Genomic DNA, 17,897 nt, shown 5'->3' on the forward strand with positions numbered 1-17,897 from the left:
TTGCTGGGACAGAAGGTGGACGTGTAATGTTCTTCTGGGTTTTTTCATCTTTTCTGGCCATTTCTCCCCCTGCATCCCTTCCCAAATTTTGCTTGCAATGGTTAGGAAAATAAATACGTCCTCTCTGCCCTAGGCACACACCCCTTTTGCTGTGACCTATGGTGGAGTGCTGCTGGAGCATCCAGGGCAGCAGAGGTGTCCATACCCACAACAAGGGAGCTTGAGAGTGCATAACTCCTGCTCTGTGGGTGAAGAGTGATTTTTATCCCACTCCTCAGCCAAAACAGCTCCTGGAGTGACTTACGTGTGAAACAGTGAAACAAGATAGTCCTTGTCCACAGCCTTACGATCTAAAAAGAGCACGACACACAAGGAAAAAAGAGTGTGGAGGGCAGAGGAGTATATGAGCACAATCCTTTGGTCCTGGGTGAGCGTCCCAGGGACCATAGGGCTCTTTGGGGTCCCCTTCCTGAGACCGTAAATGCTGCTATGACTTCAGGAGGGGGTCTCTGTGTTCCTGTCCCTCTCCACCGCCTTGCAGCTATTGCAGAAAGAACTGCAGCAGCTGTTTTGTTGTGACCCTGGACAATGTTGTGGAGATGGAAAAGGGGCATCCCGGTGGGCGGGGAAGGGTGGGGAGAGGTGAAGCCAGGATCTGCAGAATCCTATGGCCTCTCCATCGCTCATCTCCACCCACTACCATTCAGTGAGCTAGATTGGCTCAGAGGCTTCCATCTAATGGGCAGCAATCCCATAAGTTGGTGCTCCAAGTTGTTCAGCAGGGCTGGTAGAATGGTCCTCACTTCCCCCTCCTCGTACAGTCAGCTGTCTGAATTGATCACTTGCAGAAGGGTTGAATCCGAGCCAGTCCTAGCGATAGCATCGTTTGTTAAGAACCTGGTTCTCTTGGACATCTGAACAGGCATCTTGCTGCCAAGCTATGTGTTGACGTCTCCTGTGTCCTTTCCCAGCCCTCTTCTTCTTCACCTTCCTCTTCTACGCGGTCTCCATCGCTGCTGTGGTGCTGCTTTACGTGTATTACACCAAACCGGATGGCTGTGCAGAGAACAAGGCGCTCATCAGCGTTAACCTCATCCTCTGCGTGGTTGTGTCTGTGGTGTCCATCCTGCCCAAGGTCCAGGTGAGATGCAGTGTTGGGTACGGATGTACAGATTTTGTAAAATTGCTTCTATTTGCAGTTTGCGAATTGTTGGATACCTTTCGTTCCATTGGTGGAATCTGATTCTCCCCCCCCCCCAACTTCTTGAATTTGCGCAAATTTGCATTTGTGCAAATTCACACTTGCAAAAGTATGCAAATCCCCCCAGATGCCCAAATCCCCCCAAAAATCTTCATTTCATGATTAACCTATGGGAGAAATGTGCATTTTCAGCTGGTGTTTTATTTTATTTTATTTATTTAAAACATTCATAATCCATTCTGTATCACTAGGATCTCAGGGCAATGTACAGATAAAATAATGCAAACAGTATAAAACAATGAGATAAATTAAACTATTATTTAAGCTAAAATGGGTATAGAATTTAAAAACAATAAAAGCAATTAAAAAAATCAATTAAAACTATATGCAACCTTGGTGAGTATGTAAAAATTACATATTTTTCTACAACTCAATTCGTGCAAAGTTCAGGAAAATGAAAAAAGAAGTAAAAAGTAAAAGTTGATGGGATCTAACCAGCAGTGAACGACCAAGAAGGAGATCTTGGGGTTGTGGTGGACAGTTCAATGAAAATGTCAACCCAGTTTGTGGCTCCTGTGAAAAAGGCAAACTCCATGTTAGACATAATTAGGAAAGGAATTGAGAATTAAATTGCCAATATTGACCTCAAGGCTCGACTTCTGCAATGCGCTCTACATAGGGCTACCATTGTACCTAGTTCGGAAACTTCAACTAGTTCAAAATATGGCAGCCAGGTTGGTCACTGGTACATCTAGGGGTGAGCATATTACCCCAACATTAAAATCACTCCACTGGCTGCCAATTAGTTTCCAGGCGAAGTATAAAGTGTTGGTCATTACCTTTAAAGCCCTAAATGGTTTGGGTCCAGGTTACCTGCGGGATCGCCTTCTCCCATACAGTCCGCCCCGCACACTCAGGTCCTCTGGGGAGAACTTACTTCATTCAGCCAAGACTAGGCTGACATCAGTTTCCCAGAGAACCTTTTCTTCTGTCGCCCCCAGATTGTGGAATGGCCTGCCGGAGGAGATTCGTAAAATTCTCTGTGTGATTTTAAGGCAGCTTTGAAGACAAGCCTTTTCCGGCAGGCCTATCCAGATCAATGTTAAATCATGAATTTTTAAGATGTATTGATTCCTGTTCTAATGTTGTTCCCCGCCTCGATCCAAAGGGAGAGGCAGGTAAGAAATAAAATTATGATGATGATGATGATGATGATGATGATGATGATGCCCTTATACAAATCTGTGATGTGACCACACTTAGAATACTGTGTACCCTTTTGGTCACTGTAGCTAAAAGAAGATCTGGTAGAGTTGGAAAAAGTGCAGAAAAGGGCAATTAAAAGGATCAAGGGGCTGGAACAACTCCCCTGTAAGCGAAGGTTAGAACACCTCCGATTTTTTTAGCTTGGAAAAAAGGTGATTAAGGGAAAACATGATAGAGGTGTACAAAATTATGCATGGTGTGGAGAAAGTGGACAGCGAGACATTTTTCTCCTTTTTTCATAATGCCAGAACCTAGGGTCGTCCCATGGAGCTGATTAATGGGAGATTCAGGACAGATAAAAGGAAGGCCTTCCATGGTTCAACTATGGAGTTTGCTACCACAAGATGTAGTGATGGCCACCAATTTGGATGGCTTTAAAAGGGAGTCGGATAAATTTATGGAGGAGAAGGCTGTCAATGGCTACTAGCCCTGATGCCTATATGCTACCTCCAGTTGCTGGGGAACATGGGCGCAAGGGTGCTGTTGCACTCATGTCCTGCTGGTGGGTTTACTGCAGGAAGCTATTTGGCCGCTGTGTTAGGGTGACCATATTTTGGAAACCAAAAAGGAGGACAACATGGTCACCCCCAAGGGGGCGTGTCCAGTACCAAGGGGGCGTGCCCACCTGAACATAGCCTTGGTCACATGTCTGATTTTACAGCACACATTTAAGACAAATCTCTTCTACATAACATCTTAATGTTAAAATCACTGAAATAAAGAACAAGTGAGAGATTCAATGTATCTGAAATTAACTTCACTCACTCCTACTTTTGTAGGTTTTGCTGTACTTTGAAGCTTTTGCTATACTCTGTGTGTTACATTCTCCCCTTCCCTCAAATGTCTTTTCTGACTGTATCTTCACTCATTGCAAGCTGCTGTTGTTGTTAACAGGGTTTGCTACTGGCCCCAGATCTGTTTCAAATTTGGTATGGCTAAAGCTCTGCCTAAAAGCTATCATGGTGCCAACTTTCAGCTCTTTATCTTTAAAAATGACAGTTTAAAAAATAATAAGTTTAAAACCTCATTTTTTAAAAAAATCCTAAAAAATCAATGGATGAACGGATCTGTTTCAAATTTGGTGTGGCTAAAGCTCTACCTAAATCCTATCATGGTACAAAGTTTCATCTCTTTAACTTTAAAAATGACGATTTTAAAAATAATAATTTAAAAACTTCATTTTTAAAAAAATTCCTAAAAAATCAATGGATGAACGGATCTGTTTCAAATTTGGTATGACTAAAGCCCTTCCTAAGAGCTACCATTGCGCCAAGTTTCATGTCTTTATCTTAAAAAATGACGGAGTTATAAGCATTTTTGTTAATTCCCATTAGAGCTGCTCTTTGGAAACAAAAATCCGGATTTCCCCTCCCCCTCCCGGATTTGCCATCAAAAACCCGGGCAAATCCGGTCATATGGTCACCCTACGCTGTGTGGACAGGATGCAGAACTAGATGGACCCTTGGTCTGACCCAGCGTAGGTCTTCTTATGTTCTTAGCTTTCTACACTTCATCCCTTCCAGGATCACAAACAAATGCCACTCTGAGGGTGGGGTAGGATAGCATGGTGGCCTGAGTATTAATTCGCAACCCCTTCGGTGTTTTCTCAGAGCCACGCTTTGAGGAAGAGGCTGCATTGAGCTTAGAACTTACTGTTTTTCTTTCTTTCTTTCTTTGCATCTGCCAGTTACGAGAAGGAAGCGGACAGTGGGCCCTTAGGCACATGCCAGGGGTCATGAGGCTACTTAAACCTGCCAGGCCTGCCATTTGGCTCATGTTTGATGTTTGAGTCATGCTCTTCAGAGCTATGGGTGGATTATTTTGAGACTCGTCTCCTGGAAGAGGCAGTAAGCATGATGATCAAGCAGAAGATTTGGCTGGCTGTTTTTGGCAGTGTTTTAAACGGTAGTAATGTATCTTGACTAGGCGCCGATGAGGCCAGTGGAGGCTGGTGACTCCGAGGTCAGTGGGTGATTGAATCCGCTTTGATTTCAGTCAGAACTTCAAAATTTGGATATCAGTTCTGACTAGTTCTGATGGGTTGTGAACTGCCCAGGGAGCTTCGGTGATTGGGCGGTATAAAAATGCAATAAATAAATAAACCCAGAACTCTGAACTTCTAACTGAAACCCAGAATAGCTTCACTGCCCCACTGACATCGAAGCCACCAGCCTCCACTGGATGAAGCTGGCACTCAACTCCGTAGACAGGGGGCTGCGTTGAGACAATACACTAACCCATCCAGTATGGTTGTTGTTGAACTGTGGGTTATCATGTTGTCTGAACGCAGCGTGTTTTCTGCGGGGTTGCTTGTAATCCACACAGTGTGGCTTGTTAACCATCCTGAATGGCCGGACAACAAGCCATGAGTTCTCAATGTGGCTTGTGCGAGAAAAATAAACTACCCTGCATGGTAAAAAAGCCACCCTATGGAAAATGCACTGTGTACAGACAACACAATAACCCATGCTGGGTTAGTGTTGTGTGTGAACCCGGCCAGGGACTATGTGTGCTCTGTCCGAATCTCCGCAGGCTCTGACACGCAGACTATCTTCCTGCAGATTCTGGCAACAGAAAATGCACGTCGCGATTAGGCATGGTGTTAAATGCATCTTTGTATTTAACATGGACTCTCTAAAAAAATGTATCAGATTGCATTGCCACTGGTGCCAATAGGGAATTCTACCCGCCCTGCCCCCAACAAGCAAATACCAACTTCAGAGGAGGAAAAGGGTCAAATTCGCTCTCTGTGCCCTTTCTGCCCCCGTTGCTTATCAGCCTCTGTCCCCAGCTCATGCACTTTGCATTTAACATGCAGGGTTTTCGAATGAATAAACAAAAGCAACGATGCATTCAGCATCAGGTCTAGTTTGGCCTTGCTTTGCATCGAAGATGCTCCAGGACTTTAACCGGAACCCCCCCTCCTTCTTCTCCGCAGGACGCTCAGCCTCACTCCGGCCTGCTGCAGGCCTCCATCATTACGCTCTACACCATGTTTGTCACCTGGTCAGCCTTGGCAAACGTACCAAGTAAGTAGCCTCGGCCTGCCCTGGATGTGTTTTGTTCACTCCTTTTTGAAATACGTCTCCCGCTTTTTCCAAATCGAAATGTCCTGGCTACCGAACCACATAATCTGGATAAAAAAATGTTCCTGTGAACGGAATTGGCAGAGAACGCAAAGATGCTATAAAAGAGGTTGGCTATGAAATCAATTGGGCAAGTGAAGTAAGTGTCCATATTGGTACCCACCTGATCTCCAGATATTACCTTGGCTCCTCCGTATGTGCTACAGCTATGGTGTGGTGCTATTGTGGTGCGCATTAGACTAAGGACATTGATGTTCAGGGATTCAGCAGATCTACCTACTTCACCTTGGTGGGCTGGCTCGTCTTTCCATGTTGTGGTATCTCACCTCTTTCTCCCCCAACATCTACATGGAGCTATATTTTGGTCAATCTACCTATACTTCTCAAAGCCAAGTTCCTACTAAGGTAACCTCCAGAAACTTGTCTATCTTAAGTTTGTGAAATAGGACTTTAGCAGTTAGGTGTGGCCTCTAGATCCCTTATGGCCGGGCCTTTTATAGTTGATATCACTGATAGAATGTAGAGTGTGGAGGACCTAGTGAATTCTTCTCACATAGAAGCCAATCCTTCTTCAGCGCTGGCAATGGGATACTGCCATCTATCACACTTGAGGGGAAAAGGCTAGCTTAGGGGAAATAGGTCAGTCCACGTGGCCCACACGGCTTTGTCCTCCAACACCTCACCACCACTCCTTGCCCCCCGCCCAGCATCTGCCGCCTGAGATGGCAGCCTCGCTCTGTCTAATGGTAGGGCTGGCCCTGACAATATTAATTGTAACATCATCCTTTGGGATGTCCACACACTTAACTTACTATTCGCCCCAGTTTGTCCCCAATGTGTAAAACTCGGACAGCTGAGTCTGCAAGTCATACTTTTAAGAAAGAGAGTTTATTGGCAGAACAAACTAGTCGAACTCCAGCACAGTGTGTGTGTGTGTGTGTGTGTGTGTATGGGGGCAATTCTGATTTTGGCGCTCATTCGCTGTGTGCATTTGTTATGGATCTGATGGCAGTTTGTTCAATGCCACTGTGAACTAACTTTCTTTCCTTGTTGGGCGACTTCTTGGTTTTTGTTCCGTTTCATTTCCCCCCAAGGCATTTTGTGTCAGTTTTAAGGATGTGCCCTCCTATGTAGCTTAGGTTGATGGTGCTATTGACACCTGGAGGTTTAGATGGGTGTTTTGTGGCTATTGAATCTACTGATTCTGTGGGACAAAACAGTCATTACTCGAAAGACGTCACTAGCAGCTGCATCTTTCAGTAGGCACAGGGCCCCAAATCTGGATTGGGACTCTTGCCTGGGGGTGGGGGGTGATGGGGCTTTAATCCTTTTCCCCATGCTGTTCGCCTGATCCAGCCTGTGCTTGACGTTTTTATTGCAAAATAGTGACCCATTTTTTTGGGTGGGATCAAGTCTAGTGGGGTAGGGTTAAACCCTGCCCACTTCACACAAACATACATACACACACACAAGGTTCCTAATCCAAATCAGCTGCCAGCCGCGTCTTTAAAGTAATGTCTGCTTGGCCTGGAATTCAGTTTCTTTTGTAAAAAGTCTTAACGGTGTAGTATAACATTGGTAGTGACATTGAGCCCCTCCAGATATGGTTGGACTCTTGACTTGCATAAGCCCCAGCCAGCATGGTCAATGGTCAGGGATGATGGGAATTGTAGTCCAGCATCTTCTGGAAGGTCACAGGTTCCTCATCCCTGCTGTAGAACGCCCCCCCCCCGCCCCGAACAAAGGATGTGTGATTCATTTTAATGGAGAAAGAAGATCTGATCATGCCGCCCATCATGCATGGAGATCAACTTTCCCACTCCAGTCATTGGTGCAAACTGAGCAGCTGGCGGGGCCTCCAGTGCTTGTGAGGGTCTGGATTGTCTATGCGGTTGTTGGCATTTAGATGTAAATCACTTCGCGTCTGTCTGTCCTTTGTAGACAAGTACTGCAACCCAACTCTGCTGGTCCTGAAGGAGGACAACAGCACCACTGTGGACAACAACACCATCCCACCACAGCCGACTCAGTGGTGGGATGCCCCAAGCATTGTCGGATTAGTCATCTTCGTCCTGTGTACGCTCTTCATAAGGTGAGCATCCAGCTACGTTTGGAATCGAAAAACTCAGTGGAATGTCAGACCGAGGTGCCGTAACATCCATGCAAAATCATTATTCCCAAAGTGTTGTATTCCGGGTCATGCAGGGATTGGGCCCAGCCCCTCTGTAGAGGCATCCTAAACAGACAGGGGGGGTTCAGAGGGGGAGGAGGAGGTGGAAGGGCTTGCTGAAGTTCCAAAGTTGCAAGAGACTAACAGTCCCAGAGGGAAGGTTGTCCAGGTGCAAGGTGATTCATTGGAAAGTAGTCAGCCAGGACCCTCTTTATCCACGAGAATGCCGGAGTTGGAAGAGGAGTTAGAAATACAAGATCCCAGGTGAGGCTTTGAGCTAGGTGAGAAGAGCAACGTCAACTCATGAGGCGTTCCAAAAGGCTGGCCATGTGGTGTGTGTCTCTCTCTAGAAAGACCCACCCTCAGTGAGGGGTTTAACGAGCCACTCAGGTTGTCTGAGATGGGTTAGGAATGAGACTATGACAGTGAGGATCTCGCTACGAGTGGTCGTACTCTACTGCGTTGCATCCCCCCTACATCCTCAAGCGGTGAGACATTCCAAGGTCAGTACTGCTCATTCCCTAAGTTGAGTCCCTGGTATCTACAGGTAAGGCTGAGCAAGACACCTGGCTGACCTCCTGGAGAGTCAGTGTGTAGGCCATGGTCTGACCCTGTGTAAACCAACTTCCTAGGTGAGCCATGGAGGTTCAATAACCTTGTTTTAACATCCTCTTAACTTAAAAAAGTATTCCGTAAGTCAGTGGAGGCTGGTGGCGCCTATATCAGTGGGGTGGTGAATCCTCTCCGAGTTTCAGTCATAACCCACCAGAACTCCAAAGGAGCTCTCGAAACATCCAGAGGGGATTCACTGCCCTGCTGACATCTGAGCCACCAGCCTCCACTGGCATAAGTGGAGGACAAATGCTAATCACTCCAGATATATTAAAAAAAGGTTGGAATCTGAGCCTTATTTTGTGTTCAAGGCTAGAGGCACAGATGAAACAATGTCATGTGAGTTACCAATTGGTCACTGATCTGTCCCTCACATTATGTACTTTGCTTATTTCTGTTTTAGTTTCTGGTCTCCCTCTGGTGGTAATGAAAAGTAAATTGCTCCCTATAGTAAGTGAAGATTAATAAGAAAACAAGGAAGTTGGTTGAGTTTATGATGGTCACATTGATTTATTTATTTAAAACATTTATATCCCACCCTATATCATTAAGATATTAGGGCGGCGTACAGATAAAAGCATACAGTATAAAACAGTAAATATACACAGCTAAAAACAAATTAAACCATGAACCAAGTTAAAATTGCTTTATCGTGGCAGCTGTCCAGGAAGAGAAAACCTATAACTGCCCTGGTGGGCTTATTATAGTTATGATCTTCTTGTTTCTGTTGTTGTTGTTTGTTTATTCAGTTTATATTCTGCCTATATACAGAATACTCTTGTTGTTTTATATGCCACCCTATAACAGCAGTTCCCTGCGCAGCTTAGAACGTTAAAAATGTTATCATTACAATTAAATACCATAAAAGTAACAAATTAAGAAAACATGACAATACAGACAAAATGGCCAATTTCAAAATGGGTACAAAGAAATAAAACCACAGAGCGAACTCAGTTTTAAAACTGAGAGCAGAGGGGCAAAAATCTACATCACCAAATCGTTTTCAAAGGCCCGGTAAATAAAAAGGTCTTAGACTGGCACTAAGACTGCATTAGAGCAGACACCAGGTGGGACTTTTTGGGGAGGGCATTCCACAGCTGGAAGGTGGGGGTGCTATGAATGGGAAGGTGAGCATAAAGTTCTTAAATGTAATACTGCACTTCTATTCATTTTCAGTGGGACTTGGGGCTTACTTCTCTCTGAGGTCATAAACCTGTGTTTGGGCTTTACTATTTCAGGCTGAAATAAAGTGTGTGGTGGGGAGATGCTCAGATGATGGAATGCTCCTCCACTTTGTTTATTTATATAAAAATCCCTGCATGGAGAAAGCTAGGCTAGTACACTTTCCCCTGACATGCTAGTTATCTACTTGAGGGAAAGTTTAATATTCTATTTCGTATGGAGTGCATTCTATCACAAGACCGCCTTACACCACTGCTATGTGCTGTAGTCTGTAGTGTAGAGACAAAACACATCTCAGTGAGGTTGCAACTAGACATGACAGGTCAACCACAAGTGTTTGTGTGTGGTTTCCAAGTTACATGAACAGAAGCATACGTGGTAGGGGAACTGAACCCTACCCTGGATTGCTTGCAGTGTGCTTTATTTATTCGTCTCCTGGCAAAGCTGTGTGCACAACCATCTGTAAATGTCCCCCTTAAAGAAACAAAACTAAAACTAAAACCAAAGAACCTAATCTGAAGATAGCCCACAATACTGAGAAGGTGGTTGTACATTGGAATGTGCACGAGTGTGGCAGGAAGGCGACAAGAGAGAGGGCCTTCTCTGTGGTGGCCTCCCAACTGTGGAACAATCTCCCTGACCGACATTGTTATGTTTTTGGCGCCAGGTCAAGACTTTTCTCTTCTCCCAGGCATTTAGCAATATATAATGACCGTGGGTCTTTTTTTGGCTCATTGTTTTTAAAGTTGTTATTTATAGTGGTTTTAAATGTATGTGTATTTTGCTTGTTTTTGTGGTTTTTAATCTTTGTATATTGTTTTTAAGTGTTTTTATCTTATGTGAACCGCCCAGAGAGCTTTGGCTATAATAATAATAATAATAATAATGGCTCTATGGCATCATAGAGCAAACCAAAAATGTAGAAAAGGATGTTGGTATGTACAAGTAGACTGTAAAGATTTTGTTAAGTCCATTTCTTAGATTGTCTGGTATCTTTTCTTCTGGTAATTGCTCTTTGACAGAATCAGGGTGGGTGGGTTAAAACTAGAAATCCGTTCTACTTGCGCAAATGCACCTGAGTTAATGCAAATGAGTGCAAGTGCACAAGTGTGCATATGTGGGAACATGCACATGAACTAATGAGAATTAGTGCAAATCCTCCCCCCACCCCCGAAAAGTTTTAAAATGTTTACCAAATCCATGGGATCCGTATGACTCGGAAAAAGCCCGTCTGCTGCAGAATCCGCAGCTCAAATTCATAGAGATCTGAACTCATTTGAAAAGGTTGCAGACTTCTACGCCGTCCCTATATACCATTGACGTTTTTCTGTTCTCCTTGCTTTCAGCATCCGGTCCTCTGACCATGCCCAAGTAAACAAGATGATGCTGACAGAGGAGAGCCCAGCAATGCTTGGGGGTGGTAACTCTAGCCCTGAAGATGGGGCGCACCGGGCTTACGACAATGAAGAGGATGGTGTGACTTACAACTACACCTTCTTCCATATCTGCCTCTTTCTGGCCTCCCTCTACATCATGATGACTCTCACCAACTGGTACAGGTGCGTGCAAGCCATATATCCCATGCCACAGTTCTCCGTCTTATTTATTTATTATAGTATTTATACATTGCTCCCCATTCAAGAATTACTACAAACGAGAAGGAACTTGGAATTGTTGTAGATCACAATATGAATATGAGCCAACAGTGCGATCTGCAAGAAAGGCAAATGCTATTTTGGGCTGCATTAATAGAAGTATAGCTTCCAAATCACATAAGGTACTGGTTCCTCCCTATTCGGCTCTGGTTAGGCCTCATCTAGAGTATTGCATCCAGTTCTGGGCTCCGGAATTCAAGAAGGACACAGACAAGCTGGAGCATGTTCAGAGGAGGGCAACGAGGATGATCAGGGGTCTGGAAACAAAGCCCTATGAAGAGAGACTGAAAGAACTGGGCATGTTTAGCCTGGAGAAGAGACGATTGAGGGGAGACATGATAGCACTCTTCAAATACTTGAAAGGTTGTCACACAGAGGAGGGCCAGGATCTCTTCTCGATCCTCCCAGAGTGCAGGACACAGAATAACGGGCTCAAGTTACAGGAAGCCAGATTCCGGCTGGACATCAGGAAAAACTTCCTGACTGTTAGAGCAGTCTGACAATGGAATCAGTTACCTAGGGAGGTTGTGGGCTCTCCCACACTAGAGGCCTTCAAGAGGCAGCTGGACAAGCATCTGTCAGGGATGCTTTAGGGTGGATTCCTGCATTGAGCAGGGGGTTGGACTCGATGGCTTTATAGGCCCCTTCCAACTCTACTATTCTATGATTCTATGAATTTCGGAGTGGTAAACAAATAGAATAAAAGAATAAAAACAAAGAATATGGAGTTCTCAAGCTCTGAGCAGGGCTTCTGCAGCCCTGCGTACCTACCTAACCCCCAGCTGTAAACACTGGGCTATTTATAGCACATGACTTGCCATCGCACAGGCATACCTGCAGCCGTGCCAGGCAGGTTTGCGGAGGGCTGGCTTTTGACGTTTGAGTCTTGGTGGGGTAGAGGCTGGCCTACGGGCTCCGAAGCAGCAAAAAGGCAGGCCTCTCTGCCAAAGCCTTCCCCCCTCCCACCCCCATTCTCCGATGTCAATTTCTGAACACAAGGGAACTAGAGAGGGCCTGTGTGTCAAAGAACTTCTGCAGAGCGCTTTTTTGAGTGGGTGGGTGGAGAGTCTGTGTAAAGGTCAGGTTTAGCGGCTGACTGCAACAGCCACACAGACAGGAAAGCAGAAGGAAAGTATTTGCCACAGCAGCTGGAGGTCAGCACATACGGCCCTCCTGCTGGAATTTCAATTCTAAGATGGGGATTTTAAGGGCTTGGCATGCAATTAGCCTATATTGACCTGTTTCTGGGGGACATGGGTGGGTCCCTGGTCAACAGCTGGTTGGCCACTGTGTGAACAGAGGGCTGGACCAGATGGACCCTTGTCTGATCCAGCAGGGCTCTTATGTTTTATTTATTTATTTATTGCATTTTTATACCACCCAATAGCTGAAGCTCCCTGGGTGGTTAAAAACATGATATAAAATACAATCTTAAAAGCACAACCAGGATAAAATCAGCAGCACTGCAGAAATACAAATTTAAAACAGGGAAGTTAAAATTAAATTTATAAACTGTTAAAATGCTGAGAGAAGGTCTTCACCTGGCATCTGAAAGAATATAGTGTAGGTGCCAGGCGAACCTCCTAAGGGAGCTAATTCCACAGCCGGGGTGCCACAGCAGAGAAGGCCCTGCTCCTGGTAGCCACCTGCCTTACTTTCTTTGGCAGGGGCTCATGGAAAAGGACCCCTGAGGATGACCTTAGGATCTGGACAGGTACATATGGGAGGTGCATATGTTCTTAATATTGCACTGGTGGTGGCGGTAGTGGGATTTAAAAGAGCTTAACGTGGGCATTTCTGCCTTCCCCCTACCTCAGACCGTGTGTTGGAGTCTGTTTGGGAGATGGCGCCAAAAGGTTTACCTGCACATATAAGTTGTTAATTATATTAGGTTACCCTAGCCCACCTTTCAGCCACAACAACTCCAGAGGTGTTTTAACCATGAACACATAATTGAGATTGAAATTGTCAGTTGCCGCAGCCAAAGGCCGTTATGTGGGAGTGTGTCTTATGCTGCACGTTCCCCAACTGATCTCCCACACCCCACTGCCAAATAATTTGCTTGCTTTATTTTAAAAAGCAGTTTCAGCTAGTGGCTGTTACCCAATGCTTTCTGGGTGGAAAATTCAGTAGATTACCTATTAGGGGTGTGCAGAGTGCGTCTTCTCTGCCTTGAAATTCGAGCCAGAGCTCTGTTGAGGCGATTCTCTGCCTCAATTTCGGAGCGCCTCCCCTTATTCCACCCCATCGGATTACCCGTCGGAGAACTGCCCCTTTTCGGAGAACTGGTCTAATCAATGGAAATTAATCAAATGCTTACAGCTCCCTCATTTTTAAAGATAAAGAGATAAAGCTTGGCACAGTGGTAGCTCTTAAGGAGGGCTTTAGCCCCACCAAGGTGAGTCAGATCGGTTCATGCTTTGATTTTTAGGAATTTTTAAATTGGACATTAACAACATTGCATATTTTTTATAGATAAAGAGATGAAACATGGCAAGGTGATAGCTCTTAAGGGGGCTTTAGAGTCACCAAATTTGAATCAGATCCATTTATGCCTTGAATTTTTAAGTTTTTTTTTTTAATTCCCTATTCCAGCCTTCTCCAACCTGGTGCCCTCTGGATCTATTGGATGGTGCCCCCCCCCTTGCACTGGAAGCCCTAGTTGTGTCTTGCTTTGAATGGGTTTCTCTTCATCTTTCTCTTCTAAAGGAGCACCTAAATTAATAAAAGCAAACTTCCCCTGGAACTGCATGCTCAGGGTTTTTTATTTATATCTCAATGCTGCATTCGCACAATTTCATCCTGCCTGCCCCGATGCAATGCAGTGTGCCGTATTTAAAAATACATTTTTTAAAAAGCATGGAAAGCAAATTCCAAAGCGACCGTTGAACGATCCTGAATATAGCCTGGGTCTACTAGCAGGGAGAACGAGCAAGGTGTTTAATTGAGTTGATGCAATGAAACAGATCTGTAAGAAAAAGGCTCTGATAGCAGAGGAGAAATGGAATAGGGTTTGGCAGGAAGGGGCAGGATGCAATTTTGTAGATATTATTTCAAGGGGAAATCCAGAGGTGAGGCATTAACACTGCCTGGGCCTCTTAACTTGCATAAATACGGCCTTCTGACTGTATATGCACAGGCTTTGAGAGAATGCTCGCTGCCTCTCATGCTTAGCAATATATTTTACTTATTTGATAATTTATATTCTGGCTTATTGTCCCCAGTGGGACCCACCAGGTGGCCATCAACCATCATAAAGATAAGTTCAGAGGATGATCAGTGGTCTGAAAACAAAGCCCTATGAAGAGAGACTGAAACAACTGGGCATGTTTAGCCTGGAGAAGAGAAGATTACTTTTTTATTTATTACATTTCTATACCGCTCAATAGCCGGAGCTCTCTGGGCGGTTCACAGAAATTAAAACCATTCAAAGTATAAAACAACAGTATAAAACCATAATATAAAATACAATATGAAAGCTCAACCAGATAAAAACAGCAGCAATGCAAAATTACAAATTTAAAACATCAAGTTAAAATGTATTTATAGATTGTTAAAATGCTGGGAGAATAAAAAGGTCTTCACCTGGTGTCTAAAAGCATATAATGTAGGTGCCAAGCGAACCTCCTTAGGGAGCTCATTCCACAGCCGGGGTGCCACAGCAGAGAAGGCCCTCCTCCTGGTAGCCACCTGCCTCACTTCCTTTGGCAGAGGCTCACGGATAAAGACCCCTGAGGATGACCTTAGGGTCATATGGGAGGAGGCGTTCCTTCAGATAACCTGGCCCGAAGCCATTTAGGGCTTTAAATGTTAATACCAGCACTTTGAATCGGGCCCGGACTGGCAGCCAATGAAGCTGGAAAAGGACTGGCGTAATGTGGTCTCATCGGCCAGTCCCTGTTAGTAAACGGGCTGCCCTGTTTTGTACCAGTTGAAATTTCCGGACCGTTTTCAAAGGCAGCCCCACATATAACGCATTGCAGTAATCCAAGCGAGAGGTTGTCAGAGCATGGATAACTGTAGCTAAGCTATCTCTGTCCAGATAAGGGCGCAGCTGGTATATCAGCCTAAGCTGGTAAAAGATTGAGCGAAGACACGCTAGCCCTCTTCAAATACTTGAAAGGTTGTCACACAGAGGAGGGCCAGGATCTCTTCTTGATCATCCCAGAGTGCAGGACACAGAATAACGGGCTCAAGTTACAGGAAGCCAGATTCTGGCTGAACATCAGGAAAAACTTCCTGACTGTTAGAGCAGTACGACAATGGAACCAGTGACCTAGGGAGATCGTGGGCTCTCCCACACTAGAGGCCTTCAAGAGGCAGCTGGACAACCACCTGTCAGGTAGGCTTTAGGGTGGATTCCTGCATTAAGCAGGGGGTTGGACTCGATGGCCTTGTAGGTCCCCTCCAACTCTGCTATTCTATGATTCTAAATATCCTTATTAACCATTTACTATTCTATGATAAAATATCAAGAAAGCAACACAAGCAATTTATTTTAAAATACTTCCATGGCACGTTTCAGGGCTGAGCCTTCTCAAGGTGGCTTACAAAAGGTAATTAAGCCATAAAACATTTTTTTAAAATGTAAACCAAACAATCCCCTTTATCTAGAGGGAGAGGCAGGTAACAGTTATTATTATTGTTGTTATTATTATTGTTAGTATTATTATTATCATCATTATTATTATTAGCTGCTGATTAACCAGGTTTTAAACCCGTTTCACAGCACTTTACACAGAGCACAGTTCACAGTGAATGAGTTTTTAAGCACTGCTTAAAAATCTAACAATGGTGAGGTTGTATGTACTTTTTGGGAGAAAATTCCAAAGATATGGGGCTGCTGCTGGAAAGGCCCTGCCTCTATCACTCATCACTAAACAATCTTCGTAACCAAAACAGTCTTGGTAATCAATCAGGAAACCAACAGTCAAAGAGAGTTCTGATGGAACAAGTGTCTAAACAGTATAGTTTTTGATTGATGTCTCAAGTGAAAAGGTAGGAAGTTGTCCAGGTCCCCCAGGACAAAGAATTCCATAGCTCGGGTGCCACCAATGAAAAGGCCCTGTCTGTATCCTTCCCCTCCACATTTTATGTGGTTGTAGGGATGGACCGAGGGTGAGTCTGGCTGCAGCGCAGAGAGGTTCGAATGAGAGGAGGCAGTCTTTTAGTTCTTTAGATTTCCAGGTCTTGAACTGTTTTAAAGTCCAAGACCAGCATTTCAAATTAGGCCTGGGAACGACGTTGGTAGCCTGTGAAGTCAGGGCAATGTTGCTGTTACGTGATTGGGAAATCAGACGTCTACTCGCCGTTTTCACTGCTGCATTTTGCATGAGCTGAAGTTTCCAGATGCTCTTTAAAGGCAATCCCACCCCCCTTCAGTGCTTATTACCGCAGCAGTGAAAGCAACGGACAAGAAAGCTGCCAGCATTGGTTCGAAAGACAGAAACGTCTAGATGTTAAAGCTCGTTCCTGATGCGCAAGGTCTCCGCCTGTGTGATGTTGCCTTCTATCCGCTTGGGATCTCATGAGCAACGTTGCGTCAGCTCCCTGCCCCGAGAGCAGCTGAGATCCGGCTGTACACAGACGCTGCCTTCAGCCAAATAAGTTCCTTCGTTAGCTGTGCACTGGAACAATGCAAGAAATAACCTGAACTGAACAGTGTGGGTTTTGCAGAGGACTTGGCTGCAGCCGGTTTGAGGCCATGGCATCGCTCACAGTCCCAGCAAGCAGGTTGTGTGAGCGTCGGGGGAACCCTGGAGGACGTGTTTAGGACCCCAGGCAGGCCAGATTTGGCTTGTGTCTGCTGTAGAGCAGGAATGCTATGCTCCGCACCTCACACAAGCCAAATCTGGACTGCCTGGGGTCCTAAACTTGTTTTCCAGATGGCCACCCTCCTTTCCTTGCATGACCTTCGATCATTGGGTGGTTTCCTGGCTTTTGTGCATTTTCTCCCTTACTAAAAGGTTGAAATATGAAAAAAGTATTTCAATTCAGCCAATTGGTGAAATCAGAAGTCTAGCACCTGGCCCACCTTGGTTCCTTAGATGACCACCCCCCTTTCCCTGGCCACGCCCTCTTTCCCTGGCCACCAGTAGATTTTTCGTTTCCTGTGTTTTGTGTAGTTCCTCCCCACTTCCACATTCCCAATGACTGAAATGCCTCTTCTAAGGCTTAGTTACTGGCAGCAAAAGCTTGCATGTTGGTATTTTGGGCCCTACACCTTTTGCCTTTGGACCTGCCCGCCACAGGAAGCCCTGAGAGCTTCTTCAGAATGGACTTCATCCCTCAGGGTAGAGCATCAGGAGGCTGCAAGCAGGACGTGAAGGCAGCAGCCCTTCTTTGCTCTTGCTGTTGGTATTCAGTGGTATTCAGTCTCTGAAGATGGAAATGCCAGCAAACTGTTGGTAGACCGGACCTTCATGACCTTGGTTTTAAAAGGAGGGGGTAAGACGTCACTCAGTGACCTTGGCTTAGCTCTCTCCCTTTCCCTCTTTCAGGGCTGGCCCTACCATTAGGCAGAGTGAAGCAGTAGCCTCAGGTGGCAGATGTTGGGAGGCAGCAGCATGTTGTTGTTGGAGCTGTGCACCATGTCGCCTCCCCTGAACCTCATTAAGTTAGCTTCTTGCCTTTAGGTGTAGTGGAGGATACTGTCCCATAATCAGTGTCGAAAACAGTCCAGTTGGCTTTTGTGCATGGAATGGGAGAGGGCGCCATCTTGTTTT

The 17,897-nt window shown here is 45.2% G+C and overlaps 2 protein-coding genes across 2 annotated transcripts in view; one reads left to right on the plus strand and one right to left on the minus strand.

The window, feature by feature from the left end:
- The window catches only part of FABP3 (fatty acid binding protein 3), a 414,574-nt gene that overhangs the window by 65,470 nt on the left and 331,207 nt on the right, over positions 1-17,897 (minus strand). The gene's annotated exons all lie outside the window — the stretch shown is intronic.
- Positions 1-17,897, plus strand: part of SERINC2 (serine incorporator 2) — a 42,429-nt gene that overhangs the window by 23,533 nt on the left and 999 nt on the right. Inside the window, exons 6-9 of the mRNA XM_063140094.1 lie at positions 972-1,141; positions 5,406-5,496; positions 7,495-7,645; positions 10,864-11,076. Coding sequence (XP_062996164.1) covers positions 972-1,141; positions 5,406-5,496; positions 7,495-7,645; positions 10,864-11,076 — 625 coding nt within the window. The remainder of the gene's footprint in view (positions 1-971; positions 1,142-5,405; positions 5,497-7,494; positions 7,646-10,863; positions 11,077-17,897) is intronic.

The sequence above is a fragment of the Elgaria multicarinata genome, chromosome 13, assembly GCF_023053635.1.
Source record: "Elgaria multicarinata webbii isolate HBS135686 ecotype San Diego chromosome 13, rElgMul1.1.pri, whole genome shotgun sequence".
In the NCBI taxonomy this organism is placed as follows: domain Eukaryota; kingdom Metazoa; phylum Chordata; class Lepidosauria; order Squamata; family Anguidae; genus Elgaria; species Elgaria multicarinata.